Genomic DNA, 14,763 nt, shown 5'->3' on the forward strand with positions numbered 1-14,763 from the left:
CTTGTTGATGCAGCAGTAGGTGAATCTGAACTGCAAACTTTCAGTAGAAAAGTTCTATTTTATCCTTTTCTTTGCTACAAACTAAACGATAAAAAGGATGTTTCATGTTTATTGTGTTCTGTGCTTCTCTCATATAACCTAGTCTTTGTATTCTCGTATACATGGACTGTTAAATCATCTCAACTCAGCTACTGTTTTTCAATATGCTAGGTAAATAAATAGGTACTTCAGCTCTAATCTGAATACTTCTGGCCATGACGTGTGCCTGCTCCAGCGCACGTAACCATGGGACCATAAAAACACCTGAGTCACCTAATGCAGGTGATGTTATGTATGTTATCATGACTACCGCTGCATTGCTCTCTGGGTGTATTTGGACAATGGTATCAGCACTCAGCAGACAAAAAAGACAAAACCTTCTGTATTTACCAAACAGGGTGATACCTGAGAGAACACCTCCACCTTCAACAACAACAAAAACCTCCACCAGCTGGAAAACACAACAACCGAGACACGTGACAGGACTGAACTGAACTGAAAAATATGTTAGTAAGGAATCAAAATCCACCACAGCACCACACGGGGATTATTGACCCAGGTCATGACCCGAGACAGAGGAAAAAGGTCACCTGAACCTGTCAACCCAGCACAAGGTTCATGCTGCTTGTTTGACTAACCAATCCTATTTCACTAACTAGATAACGTGTTTTTGAAGAACATACCTGAACTAGTTGCTAGAGACATATGCCTAATATTTAGCTAAATAAGACTAAGCTGACACTAATGCTAAACTTAGATTGGGCTTAAAGTAGAGAGGAAATACAAAAAAAACAGAATATATCTAAATTGAACTAAACTAGGTACAGCTCATGTTATAAAGGCATGTAGGAGGGTTATTCTTGACTAAAATAAATCTCCATTTTCTAAACATTTTCTTATTTTTGACCATCTGATAAACAGAACTGTGCAATATCCTAGGTAAGTGACATCATGTGAGAACATGCACATACACTGGGCGAGACCACCTGAGGGTGTGATGAAACAACACCTCTGTGACGTCAAATAACGACATGTTGAGACGTTCCCAGTAAACGGGGCGAGACCAGCTGGGCCGAGTGACTGTTCAGTGACTCAACGCCATGTTTCTTCTGCCCTGCTGCTTTGTGATTACACAGTGTCTGTCTATGATAATGTCTGGGAGCAGACTACTCTCTGCAACTCCATTATCAACATGCTGATATGGCACCATTCGAGAGCCATAAAAAAAATGACAATCATTACATAATCAACAGAAATCAAGTCAGTTTTGTTGGACCTGTGTTGTCTCTGAAAATTTGAACTTTGAGTCGCCTAACACATTAAACCTGTCCGGTATTATTTGTCCAATATTTCAGTGCTGATATTTAAAGACCTTTCAGTGCCGACCCCTTGGCCTGCGCCTCTATAAATTGAACTAGTGCCAGCTCTTTTCAGTAGCCTCGTCTTAAATTCTTGGCTCTATATTTCAGTGTGTAGATGGAAACCCAAGCCTGTGCGAAAGATTACATAAGATGGCCAGTGAGGGCTGAGGCCTTGTGGCAGTAAAGCTCACTAAAGAACCTTTTAGGCAGCCTGTAAAACATTCACCTCTTTGTTTCCTTTAGGATGGATGGATTTACAGATACATATACTAGTTTCTCTTTGTCATTTACCTGCATCCTTAAGCTTCTCCCTCTCTATCTGCACGCCTCACTTACAGTTCTCCTGCTGCATGTGGGAAAGTTGTGTCATTTCACACTGCATTTGTGAATGAGGAGGTCCCAGAATAAGGAAAATGTGCTAATCAGGTGGGTTAGTGAGATAAAAAGGCAACAGATTACAAACACAGTTCTTGGAGGCAGTTGAATATTTACTTTGATTATTTTTGCCATATATCTCCGTTCCAGTGGTAGTTGTTCATATTAAAACTGACTGAAGATTAAAACAATGTTGTCAGCGTATGTAAAAAAACACATTCCAGTGGACCAAAGCTTGCGCTTCACACTATTTCGAAGTAATCTGTCTTTTAAAGAAGAAACACATTTTTTCCTTTTAAACAGCTGAGATGTAGCTATACACGTTTGCCTTCGTGTGCACAGATTTGTGGATACTCTTCCACTCTCTATATCTGTGAGCCCCACTCACTCACGGTCTTCTCTTGATGCATGGTGCTAACAATATATTTGTTGCACAGAATGGAAGAAGCTGGGAAAGGCAAGCCAAGAACCGAGAATCCCAGCCAAGCAATGATGCAAACAACCAATTTTTCCAGTATTTCCAATGTTTATTATCTCAGCTTCACTGTCTACAAATACCTCTCATAACTATGTGAGAAAAATGTAGTTTATTGAATTTTCTGATGTATAAACTGAAAATAGTTCACGAATCCCAAGCTAAAAACCATCGGATAGACGAGCCAACAATAACCCTCATTATTCTGCTTTAACTACCAACAGCACCAGCTCTAATGGAAAACATGCTATTAAATATAAATTTGCTGTAGTGCAATTCCCGTACTGGTTTTTCCATGTCAAATCATAATAGTTAGCTATGTGAATACATCAGTTAAATAAACAAGGGTGACTTGAGGAAGCATCTCACCTGTGATGAAGGCTTCTTTGGCACGTAGACCTTCCACATCTTGGCTTCCCTAGAGGCGGCCTTTTCCAAAAGAAAAGACAGCCTCTGGCGTCCCCAGGGTTCGGTGAACTTCATTGTGTCCTCCCTGGGCTGAGCCTACCTCCCCACTGGATACAGCTACCTGTACAATTGGAGGGGCAAAATATCAGAACATTGCCACCAAGAGGGACTGCACCGGTGCTTTTATACTCACAAAACCACCTTTAAGATATAATTTTTAAGGACCACAAATGTGGTTTTCCAAAGCATACGTCTTTATTTTTCAGTGAGGGATTAAAAACAAAGAAGTGACAACATTTACTGAAGGTGGCAAACACAGTCATGAGTCCGCCGTCTAGGCTTCTGGCTTCTTCAAAATTGAATAAATTGAACCCTGAGGAGCTGATGATTATATTCCACTTCTGTCTTACGTCACCTATTTCTTACTAAATGTATCTTGTTCCCTGCAGCTGTCCTAAATGTCCCTTTTATATGTGTACATCATTTTTAATGGATTCAGAAAGAGATTATTAATTATTAATGGTCATAACAATAAATTAAAAACAAAAAAAATATTATTTGCAAATTACACCATTGCTCTTGTCATTTTGAGCTTTTCAAATATGGACCTCAAAACAGCTGATGTCACATGCCCATGGGCGACTTAATTGTTGGTTACATCCATATAATTAATTTTTTTTTCAAATGCTTTAATTTTGTATGTGTAATTTTATCACTTTAAACTCTAAAGAAATTAGACATTTCCCCCCTGTTATTTGACTAATCTCAGAAAATATACTGTAAATTTACCACGGGAATTTCTAAAATGCATTATTTTCCCTGTGCTTTTGCCACTGTAATTTCTAAAGATTTTTTTTTTTTTTTTTGCAATTTATCAAGATTATTGTTTTCTGTAAATGTACCATTTTAATCTCTGAAAATATACACAATCTCTTTATTATGGCTCACTTTAATCTCTGGGTTAAAAAACAAATCTATAACTTTAGCATTCAATCTCTAAAAAGGTTCCGTTTTCCACCTGTACTATTACTAATATAATTTCAAACTACACGTATTTTTTTTGTCATTTTATTAATTTTATATCCGTTTTTTCCTGCAAATTTACTGCTTTAATCTATGAACATTTTTTACCCTCAGAAAACATACCAAGTTCCTGTAAATTTACCATTTTAATCTCTCAAAAATGGAGAACAATTTTTATCTAAATGTATTGTTTAACCGTCCGAAAATATAAACGTTCTAACCCTACATTTCCTATAAGGCTGTGGATCAAATTCAGGGCCGTGGGTGTTTTTGGGGGGTACTGAAGCTCCTGGAGATGCTTAAACTTTGACCTTATCGATCTGAAACGTTAGCTTTGAACCTAGCTAACCGTAATCACATCAGTCACCGTCTAATCTATGACAAACTGAAATCAAACAATTTCTCATTTTATCGGGAAACTACCGTGAATATCCAACTGGGAAGTCCCTTTCACTTCGAAGCACCTAGGCTTCAGGAGCAGGTGTATTACCGACCATTTCCTTATGATATAACCAAGGATCCGGCTATCTTCTGGAGCTGAGCTAATCTGACGTGGCTAGCTGTTCGCTAGCTGACGTAACATGCTATTACTTATATATTCGCTCTTGTTTAAAAACACAAACATAGTTGAAAATGTTGCTCGCTACTCTCCACTATTGTGAAACAAAAACAGCTGCGGTGCGTAAAAGAGTCTCCAGACTGCGTTAACAACACAGCAGAGACATTTAAATGGCTGAGTCAGATCCAGTAAGTAGCCGGAGCCTGGAGCCTTACCTCCCCTGCGAAGCGGAGAAGACCGCAGTTGGGTTTCATCCGGTCCACTCGGTTCAAGGACGAGAGAAAAGGGTGAAAACGGGTACCCGCACTTCACTTTAGTCGTCCATCGTGATTCGGGATAAAAGGGGGTTGTTGTATATAAAATATATAAAAATAAAAGAACGGAATATAGACTGATACGTCTACTTCCGAGGAGGGGACTCGGGGGGAAGAGCGAAACACAAAGTCTCCGCCCACCTCCACGCCGAACGGGAATGCAAAACAATCAAACCTTCAGCAGAGGGTCACGGTCATACTAATAGATGTACCTTCAGGGGGAGTTTGTTTAACAGTTTACAGTGAACCTAGTGTACTCAAGACCATCTAAGATCACCTGTGAGATGGATTCAGCATAGCTTCTACATATGTAGATGCAACCCTGTTTAAAAACACAAACAGCACCACTTTATACTGCATAGGGAGCCAGTGCAAGGCTGCTGACACTGGAGAAATGTCATCTCTCTTTTTTGTCCAAGTCAGTAATCAGGCTGCAGCATTTTGCACTATTAATACACTAGCAATAGATGATTGATTAGCTCTAGTGTACAGTGCATTAAAGGAACAAAAGTAAACATAACTCTTTTATATTAAATAAATAATAATAAAATTAAATTTAACAAAAAGATTTTAGTATGTGTTGTAACAAAAGTAGTTAAAGAGTCCAGTTTATCTGTTAACCCCTCAGTAAATAGTCAAGGGACAAACAATATCACCTGCAAAAAACGTTGTTTTCTTGTTTTTTAAAATATATATCGAATATGCACTTTCTTACAAAACAGTGATTTCTAAGATTCACAGCTAAATGCAACTGTAAATGATCTGCATGGCAATGACTCGAGAGGTTATGTTGACAAATAACTGGAGGTAGAGAGAACATGTAAAAAGAAAAAAGAACAGGCCCCAAGACAGACCCTTGTATAACTCTAGATGTAAAACTGAAATTAGTTAAGAGGCAAACCTTTGACTCCTACAGTATGAAAAGCAGCTTTCAAGTCCAGCAGAAAAAAAGCAGAGCAACCACCAGAATCAGCACCAATTACAATATTGTTTGTGAAAGGACCGAAACCCGACTGAAAGGGCTAGGAAGGATGACAGTTGAGTAAAAACAGAGTTGTGTCAAATCTTAGCTCGTCACAGATTGTGTTTAAGAGAACAGAATCAACACAAAGCTTCTTTCTGGATGTTTCTGTGGGAGTTTACAAGCATTTGTCCCAGGAAAGACTCCATTATGTGGTTAAAAACAAAAGAAAAAGGCTGGGTCTTTCTCTGGTAATCTTCTGTGGGCCAGCGTAACCAAACCGTACTGATCAGTGTGCTGAATGCGAAGTTCATCGTGGACTTTTCTGTGACTCTGAGTCTGATGTATGGCAGGGATTTATGGTGTGTTTCCTACCAGCGTGTGGGAAGTGGTGGTTCCTCAAAAGCAGCTCCAAAGTAAATGCTGACGTAAGGGTTGACTTCTGCCTTTTAAGATGACCATGCACTTTATCATTGACACAGACAGCCAGACAGAAGTACTGATATCATTAGTGGTCTGACTAACAATCTTATCACAGATAAATGAAATTTTAATGCAACTTTCCAGCAGGAAACTGCAAACAAACTACTTTTTTTGGCTTCTGAGGGTTTTTAACAAATATATTTTTCTTTCTTTGCTTAAGCTGTCTTCTCTCGGGCAAGAGGAAAGAAAAGCTCCTAAAAAGTGGTCTAAAATAGACATTTAAACGTTCATTTACGCATTATCTAATGGAAATGTATGTAAGTTAGTGCATATTTAGATATCCCTTACCCACTGATATTTGCATATCAATGGATTCAGCAGTCACACCTTTCAAGCAAACCCTGGTTGGTTTCGCCACCAGGGTTGCATAAAAGTAAAATCATGAACTTTCATATTTGATATTTTTATTCTTGAAGTACTTCTGTGTTTCATTGCGAAGGTTATAATTTATAACCTTCGCAGTTGTTATTGAATTATAACTTATAATTCAATAAAACCATAGCTAAAAACATATGGGAGACTTAAAGCTTATAAAGCCTTACTTTAGTGTTATCAGATCTGACTCTATACATGATGTTTTCATGTTAAATTGGACTTTTAGCTATATACCCATTAATTTAGACTGGGGTCTTAAAATAACTTACCAAATAACTCCTGACAATACATCAGAAGATATTCTCATTCTGGTTCATTGTGATGTTACATGAACCCAGGTGTAGAATCTCCCATTCCGCTTGTTTTTATAAACTTTATTGGGCTTGCCACAGTATCTTTGAATTTAATCACTTTTGTGTTGAATTCTTATTTAATATAAACATCTTCATTACATCTGAAAGATCTTAGAGTATATAAAAACACTGGTATGCTTGTTTAAGGTGGAATTGAGGTTTAACCATTTACAGACATATTGTTTCACATCTGACACAGACAATGAATAAAAAAAACTGTCCAAAAAAGGCACTACGTAATGCTATGATTGCGTCAGGTCTCTGTGTAGGCACGATCCAATCAAAACATTACATTTTGGGCGGACTATTTGAACGCAGCAAACTTCGGTTTGCTGATTGGCTCACGGTAATGTTACTCAAGGTGGGCTTGTTTCTCGCGATCCAAACGCTGTGTTTCCGTTTCTCCGAGCTGTATCTGTGGATTGAAGCTGGGTTATCTATCTCCAGTGTAAATATGGTGAAAATGCTAATACGGTGGTACAAAAACACCAGAATCGAGCTGCAATTTGTGCCTTTAACACCCTAAAAAGGGGACAGCTGTTCGTAAAGCGATGGGTCTGATTGGTTGTGGCCGGGTGACGTCGAGAAGTAGGCGTGAGCTCACTCAACATCAACAAAGGACAGAAAAAGAGAAAGACGAAAGAAGAGCAGAAGAAAAATAAGCCACAGCAGGACAAATATGTGGATCTAACTCACAGAAACAGGTAGAGTAAACCATTAAAATACATCACAGTTGCATTTATTTTACTTAGAGCGTTCACTTGAGCGAGTAAAGTGTCGTTTTTTGTTTTTGAAGGTTTTTCATTACTGTCGACAGGAACTCGTCCAGAAGCGCTTAAAAATAGCAAATAGGTGAATTTTATAGTTCTGACATTAGATTAAAAGCATTTAATGTGTGTTTTTCCTTAAAATTGATATGTTTGCTTCAGTTTGCACGTACAGCATAGAGGCTTCTCTTCGCTGTTGTAGCTGGTATCATCTGGACCCGTTTTCCTTTTTTCTAAGCTCGGTTAAACTCACTTTTACAAACCACTGCAATGACATATAATCGGTTTATTAAGTCAACTCTCTGCTCTAGTTCTCAATTATTAAATATCTGTGTGGGTAATCGTGTTTCCGTAGTAAAATAGTTAAGATATTTCATCATTTTTAAACAGAAGCCCCTCCCCCCGCTCCGACTACAGAGGATTTAAACCATTAGCTAGCGGAGGCTAACCGTCCACATCAACTACAAAAATTCAAAAAACAAAACCAAAAGACAAAAACAGTGTTTTTAGACGTGTGGGGCAACTTAATTTGTATTTTAGGTCGTTAATTTACAGCCATAACAGGAAAAAGGGGTACTTGTTTTTCGGTCAGGGGATCGAGAAGACGTAGACAAGCGGAAATCTGACACCGAAGCCCAGCTGAGGGAAGTGGGCCGGGCCCTGGGCTCTGACCCCCAGACTGAGAGTGCACGGCAGTCACGTAACAGTTTAGCAACAATGTACCCGAAAATGTGAAGTCGTGTGACAACACGGTAACAGTGTAGCAGTTTAGCAACGACCGAGTGATTAACTTAGATCCTCAACCTGGATACAGATTATCTGACACGATTCCAAAGACTTCACCTCAAATGTGTCCTCTTCATTCACATTATTCTCATGATATACTCAGGCGTCTACAATAAAACAGACTAGAAAGCGTTTGTTTCTGCTCTGTGTGAAATACAGTAAAACCGGATTTTATTTTTCCCAAAAAGTTGATAAAACGGAGCAAATAATACGATAAAACAAAAGATTAATAGAGGATAATAAGTAAAACAATGTGCCACATAATTCCTCAAATAGAAATTAAATAGAATTTAGTAGCTTAACATGGTTTTCTTGGTGGGGATGTGGTGTTTGGGGGGAGGGGATGTGTTCATTAGCAGCTCTCCTCCCTCTATAGTTGAGGCAGTGAGTTTGTTGCCATACTCACGACAAGTCTATTCACGCAGCAAAAAGGTTCAAAATATTTTCATATGATCACAGAGACCTTTTTTTTTTTGTCAGGAAAGGCCAAACCCTCTTTGGGTGGGTAACCTACAGATGTTTGAATGCAGTAAATAAACCCCCTGCTAAATGGCAAAAATCTCGAAAATATAATGAAAAGTTAAGTAAAATGTTAACTATGGAACAAAACTAAAATGCAAACGAATGTGCAAAAAAACGAATCATGAAGAAGTCGTGAGCTACAGGTACAGAAAAGAGCTAATTGTTGCATGAGTGGCGCTGCTGTAGAATGTTAAACTGCCCAGAGGCTCTGTTGATTTTGCTTGATTGAGCTGAGTCCAAACGTCCTTGTGGAAAGAAGTTTGTGCATCTGGTGACTTTGAATAACCTGCCAGATAAGGCAGCAGGTAAATCAGGCAGCTGCCAGGATGCAAACAGGATTTAAAAATATAATCTAGATTTGTATCATTCAATAGTTAGAGGCATAAGTGTGATTAACTCATTCACTGCCAGCCATTGGCAGTGAATGAGTTAAACCCATTGACTCATTCACTGCCATTGACGGCTATAGACGTCGATGACAGTGAATGAGTTAAAAGTCACTTTTTTTTTTTTTAAACAAACAAAATGGAGAAAAGCAGATTTAGGAAGAAATCAGAAAATTCTGGTTAGAAGTGAATTTCATAACATGTAAAATGTCATAACAAACTCACCTCAGGGGAAACTCCAAACTTCTGCTCTGCTCTTCATTGTGACGGAGAGTTTGCAGAAATCCTGTTATGTATGTGTATTACAAAAATGCTTTTAGTTTCAGTTACGATTTGCAACTATTTGAACTATGACAGTCTTGTAGCTGCCGAGGAGCACAAGCTCACAGCAAAGGCTGTAAGTCGGCCTTTTCTTAGGTTACAGCATAAAAACTAAACTTTGTGACTTTTCTTTCCTTGCAGTGTCGGTACTGTGTTTTTAAAAAAGAAAGATCACTTCCTGCAGTGCCAGCTGAGACATGGATGCCTTCAAGCTGATGAAGGAGCTGAGGGTGAATTGTGAGCAGGAAGTGCATTACCTCCCCAAAGTAATGGGACTCAGCGCCATTGAATCCACAGCGCCGGTGGGCACCTGTAGATCTAAGCATTGCTAACAGGCTTCTTAATAACTGTGAAATTAATCAACAGTGTGTCTTTATTCTCCAGGGTGACAGTCGGATCTCGGCCAAGTGCAGAGATGCCAAAGTGGAGGATCTGTGGAGTCTGACCAGCTTCTTCGGTTACAGCACGCAGACGTTCGTCCTGGCTGTTAACCTGCTGGACAGATTCCTCGCCATGATGAAGGTATGAGACGTTCACACCTGCTAGGAGCAGACACTGCACACTTTAGCTTCAGAGGTTTCTTTACTTAATTGTTGTCTCTCCTCCCATCAGATCCAGCCCAAGCACCTGTCCTGCATCAGCCTCAGCTGCCTCCACATAGCAGCCAAAGTGACAGAGGAGGAGTGCAACCTGACGCCCACCGACGAGCTCATCCGCATCGGACAATGCCGGTTCACTGTGTCCGACCTCGCACGGATGGAGAAGATCATCACCGAGAAGCTCAACTTCAAGTCCAAAGCCGTAACCGCCTTAACCTTTCTGCACCTGTACCACCAGATCGCGCTATCGCACTGCACCGATAGGTGAGGCCCTTACGAACACGAGGTTACATATTCAGATTTGTGTCTGCAAATAGATGATCCGTTACAGTTGATGTTTGGAAGCTTGATGATTCCGGATTGGGTTCAAAAGTCTGGACGACATTCGATTGGCAAAAAGTCTTGATATGTGGGGCAGCAGGCAGTGTCTGACTGAAGTGCACTGATAACACCCGTTTTCTGCTGTTGGCAACAAAACTTTGCTCTTATGTAACCCTGCCGTGTTGTTTTTAACCAGCTCAGCTTGGGTCAAAATGCCACATCAGAGTTTACACCAGTTTGTTTTGTTTAGAGCAAATTAAGTTAATTGAAGAGTTGCACAGAATTTAACTGTCCTCATATTTGACATCAGTGTTTTAAGTTGCCCAGTCCTGCTAAGTGTGTTTACCACTGCCACCTGGTTGTGAAACTGAACACTAATCGGCTGACCACTTGTGACTGACAAAGATAATGTTGAGCCACCTTTTCGATTCTCAGTTTATTGCTATTAATAATAATAGCAATGTGGACAAAACTGATGATTGCGTGTGTTCGAGAATTGTTAAAGACCCGAACCTGATTGCATGTTTGTGTCTGTCCTAACAGGAAGACTACACTCAGCCTGGAGAAGCTGGAGGCTCAGCTCAAAGCCTGTCTGTGCCGGATCTCCTTCTCCAAAGCAAAGGTAACAATTCCATGTCTGTCCTGGTTAAAAACTGACAAATGCATTTTATTCTTGACACAACACTGATCCTGTTTAACTGTTTTCTTTTCTTTTCCTTCCAGCCGTCCGTCCTTGCGTTGGCACTGCTGAGGCAGGAGATTGAAGCCGTTCAGTCAGAGGACATGTTGGAAATAACCTCTCACATCCAGAGACACCTCAAGGTAGGCTGTTGCCAAACAGTGCATGACTTCATTACACAACAACTCATCCGGGGAGGGGAAGGTGTACAAATCATGGGGAAAAAAAAAAACTGAGAAATAGATTTTCTACACCAAAGTCAACAACACAGAGCAGGTGGATTTCAGAGGAAATGAGAAGTTTAAATTAGCAGATGTCTCATGACTCCATTAAAAGAGAATTAGTGTGGGCATTTTCCTGGATCAGCCGCACACAGGAGGCATTTTTAATACATGTTCAGACTTTTACTTGGCAAATGTGAACAACTTTATTAACTATCCTTACAGCCTGCGGACTTGCAGCTTCAAGATGAGACTCCAGTTTTTAAATAGAAGAAGTGAGCACTCGAGTTATGAATAGCAGCAGCCGTGTATCGTGAGAGTGTTTATTCTTAGCCCAGCTCTGGTCCAGAATATTTTCTTTATGTTGATGTCTGTAGTTATGTAACCTGGCATGTTGTGATGGCTCCATGTTAAAAAGGAGCTGATGTCATTGATCTTTAGCCCTTTTGTCTTTCTCACACTTGCAAATCACCAACACCACTAGGTTTCTGTTTAATTGTTAAGTAACCGGATAGTTTTAAACACACCGTCGTCTTGTCAGTGCGAAGCGCAGACAGTTAGACTGATCTGCTCCCCTATTTGTTTTCAGATTGCTGATGCTGACCTGGTGCTGTGGAGCAAATGCGTGGCCCAGTGCCTGTCAGACTACGCGTCCCCCGAGTGCAGCAAACCCGACCACAGGAAGCTGCAGTGGATCGTGTCACGGCGGACCGCCCAGAGCCTGCACAGCTACCGTAGTGTCCCCGAACTGCCCACCATCCCAGAGGGCTGCTGGGATGAGAGCGAGAGGTGAGGACCCCAAACACACCCAAGCAACACTGCCGTCACACCTCCAAAAACACAACCGATCCTGAATTTCTTGGTCTTAGTGACTTGTTTCAAGCTATAGAAACCAATCAGACTGACTGTACTGGCTTCAGTTTCACTCTGATTTGATCACTTCTTTCAAACACTCCTACCACCATCAACAACTACAAAAACAGAGGCTAAATGAAAAAGGAACCAAACACACCCTTTGTGTCATCACATACGCCAAATATTTCAGCCTTTGCAGTGACGCAGCACAGAGAAACGCCCTGAAAAGTCTCTGTCAGGTAATCTAGAGCAAGTGTAACAGCAGTGAAGGAGGACACTTACTGTTTCTGGTGCTGATAAAGTCAGAAAAATCTATGAAATGAAGTTTAAATCAGTGGAGAGAGCTCTGCGTTTCTTTTATTTTATTTGCAGTAAACACTTTCCTGTGGCAACAAGCGGCAACACTGAAGTTTCTCCTGTGTTGAAACTGTCTGAGCTTGTCAGGGCCTCTCATATCTCCCAGCCAGTCACATCCCACTGACACAACTGTTTCCATGACGTCACATGAAGCCAGGGTGGCCTCGCCTTTATGTATCAAGGACAGCTCCTTTTTATTTCTACGTCAGTGTGTTGAAAGCGAAAAGAGGAACAGACATGGTTCCAGTGGGCGGGTATTTAAGCACAAGCTGAGTACACAAAGCTCCCGATCAACAAACATCTTTACACACCTTAACAGTTCAGTCAGCTGAGTCAGACAACATGAGATCAGCTGATAGTCTTAAGTGATATGCGGAAGTTTGAAACAGCTGACTGGTTTTGTTTTGCTTTCATTGCTCAGCCCATCTCCATCCCAGTGCCTCTCAGCAAGATCAGAAATGACCAAATAGATTTAGAAGAGATCAGTTTCTATCACTTAATGCTTTTTTTTTGTTTGTTTGTTTGGTTTAGTGCAGCTTCCAACTGCCTTCAGTTGGTTCTACTGCCAAGAAACTCCAATTAAATTAAGAATGAATGGTGGTTGATTAATTGATTTAAAATAATTTTGAAAAATGTTATGATTTAGCTTTTCGGTGAAAATACCCCAATGCACCAGATTAATTTTCTATTTTTAGAGGGTGATGAGAAGGATGAAACAGATTTACTCATTAAGAGCCCACAGAGACTACTGCTGATACAAAAACACACCCAAACCAGACACAGACTTCAAAACAACCCCAATTAAGATACTCTCATTCCAAACATACCTGTGCAAGGTACAACCACTCCACACGCACTACTAATTGTTCACCTTGAAATTGACGAGATACTAACAGTCCAAATTCACCTCAAAAACACGCCAAAGCAGGAGAGCTTAGCAAGATACTAACAGTGTTACATGTCAGATGCTACCACTATTAACGTGACTCAGGAAGTTACTACCATGGTCGTATCAACTTGCCAAAGCCTCTACATATGACTGTACTGACCTCATACCTCCCTCTGTGTGTCTACAGCGAGGACTCGTGTGAGGATATGATGAGCTCGGGTGAAGAGTCTCTCAGCAGTTCTCTGGGCAGCGATGCCGAAGGTTCCTTCTTCCCTCCTCACCTCCGTCGCCAAAATCAACGCCAATACCTCTATGCCTGAAGCCTCTGCCGCCCGTGCCTCGCCGTTTCCACCCCCCACCACCCCGTGTTCTCCTGCCGTTTTTTAATTTATTGTTCAATAAGCTCTGGTGCTGGTGGAGAATAGCACAACTGGCAGCTGAGCGGTTAGACATCCTCCAGGTAGATTTGATAGACTTAGTTTGTAGATGTGTCGGTGCATGTTGAGATGTCACATTCCAGGATGCAAGTTTTTTTTTTTCTTTTTTTTTTGTAAGGATATAAGTGATGTTTTGCAGATAAACTCTGGGCAGCCTGGTCTTCAAGGTGCTGAGCTAGCAGACACATGACGGTCGCTAAAATGTCAGATCGGGCTGGAAGAGTAATTTGCCAAAACGTGGCGTTTGTTTTTGAGTATGTCTTTTGACTGTTATTAATCCAAGACTGTTTTAAGGAGTAGGAGGCGTTTCTCTGGCGTACAGAGGCTGAAAGCAGCAGTGGTCGCAATTTTTCTTTTAGTCGAATCTCATGTGATAAATCAGGACTTTAAAGTAAATGAGAGCAACCTAAAGATGTATCAGTGGCGTGTTCTCCAGTTCAAACTGGAAACTTTCTGACCGCGGCTGCTCCGGTCTTCTGTTTCAGTTTAATTTGCACAGTTTTATTATTATTATTTTTAAATGTAATTTCAAGTGTTAAATGGAAGTGGAGGTTGGAAAAACATTTAACGATCGTGTGTTTATGGATGTGTTTGAAAGTATGGCTCGGATTTAAATTTGAAGTTGCCAATGTTAGGATGTAGCTTAAAAACAAAAGGAATGTCGTCTGTGGTGTTTGAAACTGTTCAGAGATTGTTGTATGAAACTAAATAATAGTGACCAAGTGTCAAAAAAAAGTTGAAAAATATCAAAAATGTTCATACAAAAATATGTAAAAGTGTAAATGCTGTACAAAAAAAGTTTAATTTTTTGTAGATATTAAGTTATTTATTCTTTTTTTTTTGGTCACCTGTACTTAAAAAAAAAAAAAAGAAAAAAAAGAAGAAGAAAAGAATAAT

General features: G+C 40.2%; 2 protein-coding genes across 3 annotated transcripts in view; one reads left to right on the forward strand and one right to left on the reverse strand.

Annotated features, from left to right (window-relative positions):
* Positions 1-14,763, reverse strand: part of ccni (cyclin I) — a 30,010-nt gene that overhangs the window by 13,746 nt on the left and 1,501 nt on the right. Inside the window, exons 1-2 of one of the 2 annotated variants that reach the window (XM_085413391.1) lie at positions 4,456-4,685; positions 2,620-2,779 (exon numbers count right to left, since the gene is read on the reverse strand). In XM_085413391.1, coding sequence (XP_085269517.1) covers positions 2,620-2,733 — 114 coding nt within the window. In that variant the 5' untranslated portion in view covers positions 2,734-2,779; positions 4,456-4,685. Of the gene's footprint in view, positions 1-2,619; positions 2,780-4,455; positions 4,686-14,763 lie in introns of those variants that run through there. The other variant, XM_085413392.1, reaches the window with a different exon arrangement.
* On the forward strand, positions 6,798-14,231 carry ccng2 (cyclin G2). The gene is made up of 8 exons (XM_085413393.1): positions 6,798-7,430; positions 9,650-9,810; positions 9,893-10,030; positions 10,121-10,371; positions 10,972-11,050; positions 11,152-11,250; positions 11,918-12,117; positions 13,617-14,231. The coding sequence occupies exons 2-8, from the start codon at positions 9,706-9,708 to the stop codon at positions 13,747-13,749; spliced, it is 1,005 nt and encodes a 334-aa protein (XP_085269519.1). The 5' UTR covers positions 6,798-7,430; positions 9,650-9,705; the 3' UTR covers positions 13,750-14,231.

Source organism: Rhamphochromis longiceps, linkage group LG7 (assembly GCF_057381845.1).
Source record: "Rhamphochromis longiceps isolate RC_006_pf linkage group LG7, R_longiceps_female_GT1.1, whole genome shotgun sequence".
Classification (NCBI taxonomy): domain Eukaryota; kingdom Metazoa; phylum Chordata; class Actinopteri; order Cichliformes; family Cichlidae; genus Rhamphochromis; species Rhamphochromis longiceps.

Coding starts and splice junctions, on each gene's coding strand:
- ccng2 (XM_085413393.1), top strand. CDS start 9,706: ATGGATGCCTTCAAGCTGATGAAGGAGCTGAGGGTGAATTGTGAGCAG. Junction 11,051..11,151: donor TCTCCTTCTCCAAAGCAAAG/GTAACAATTCCA, acceptor TTTTCCTTCCAG/CCGTCCGTCCTTGCGTTGGC. Junction 12,118..13,616: donor TGCTGGGATGAGAGCGAGAG/GTGAGGACCCCA, acceptor GTGTGTCTACAG/CGAGGACTCGTGTGAGGATA.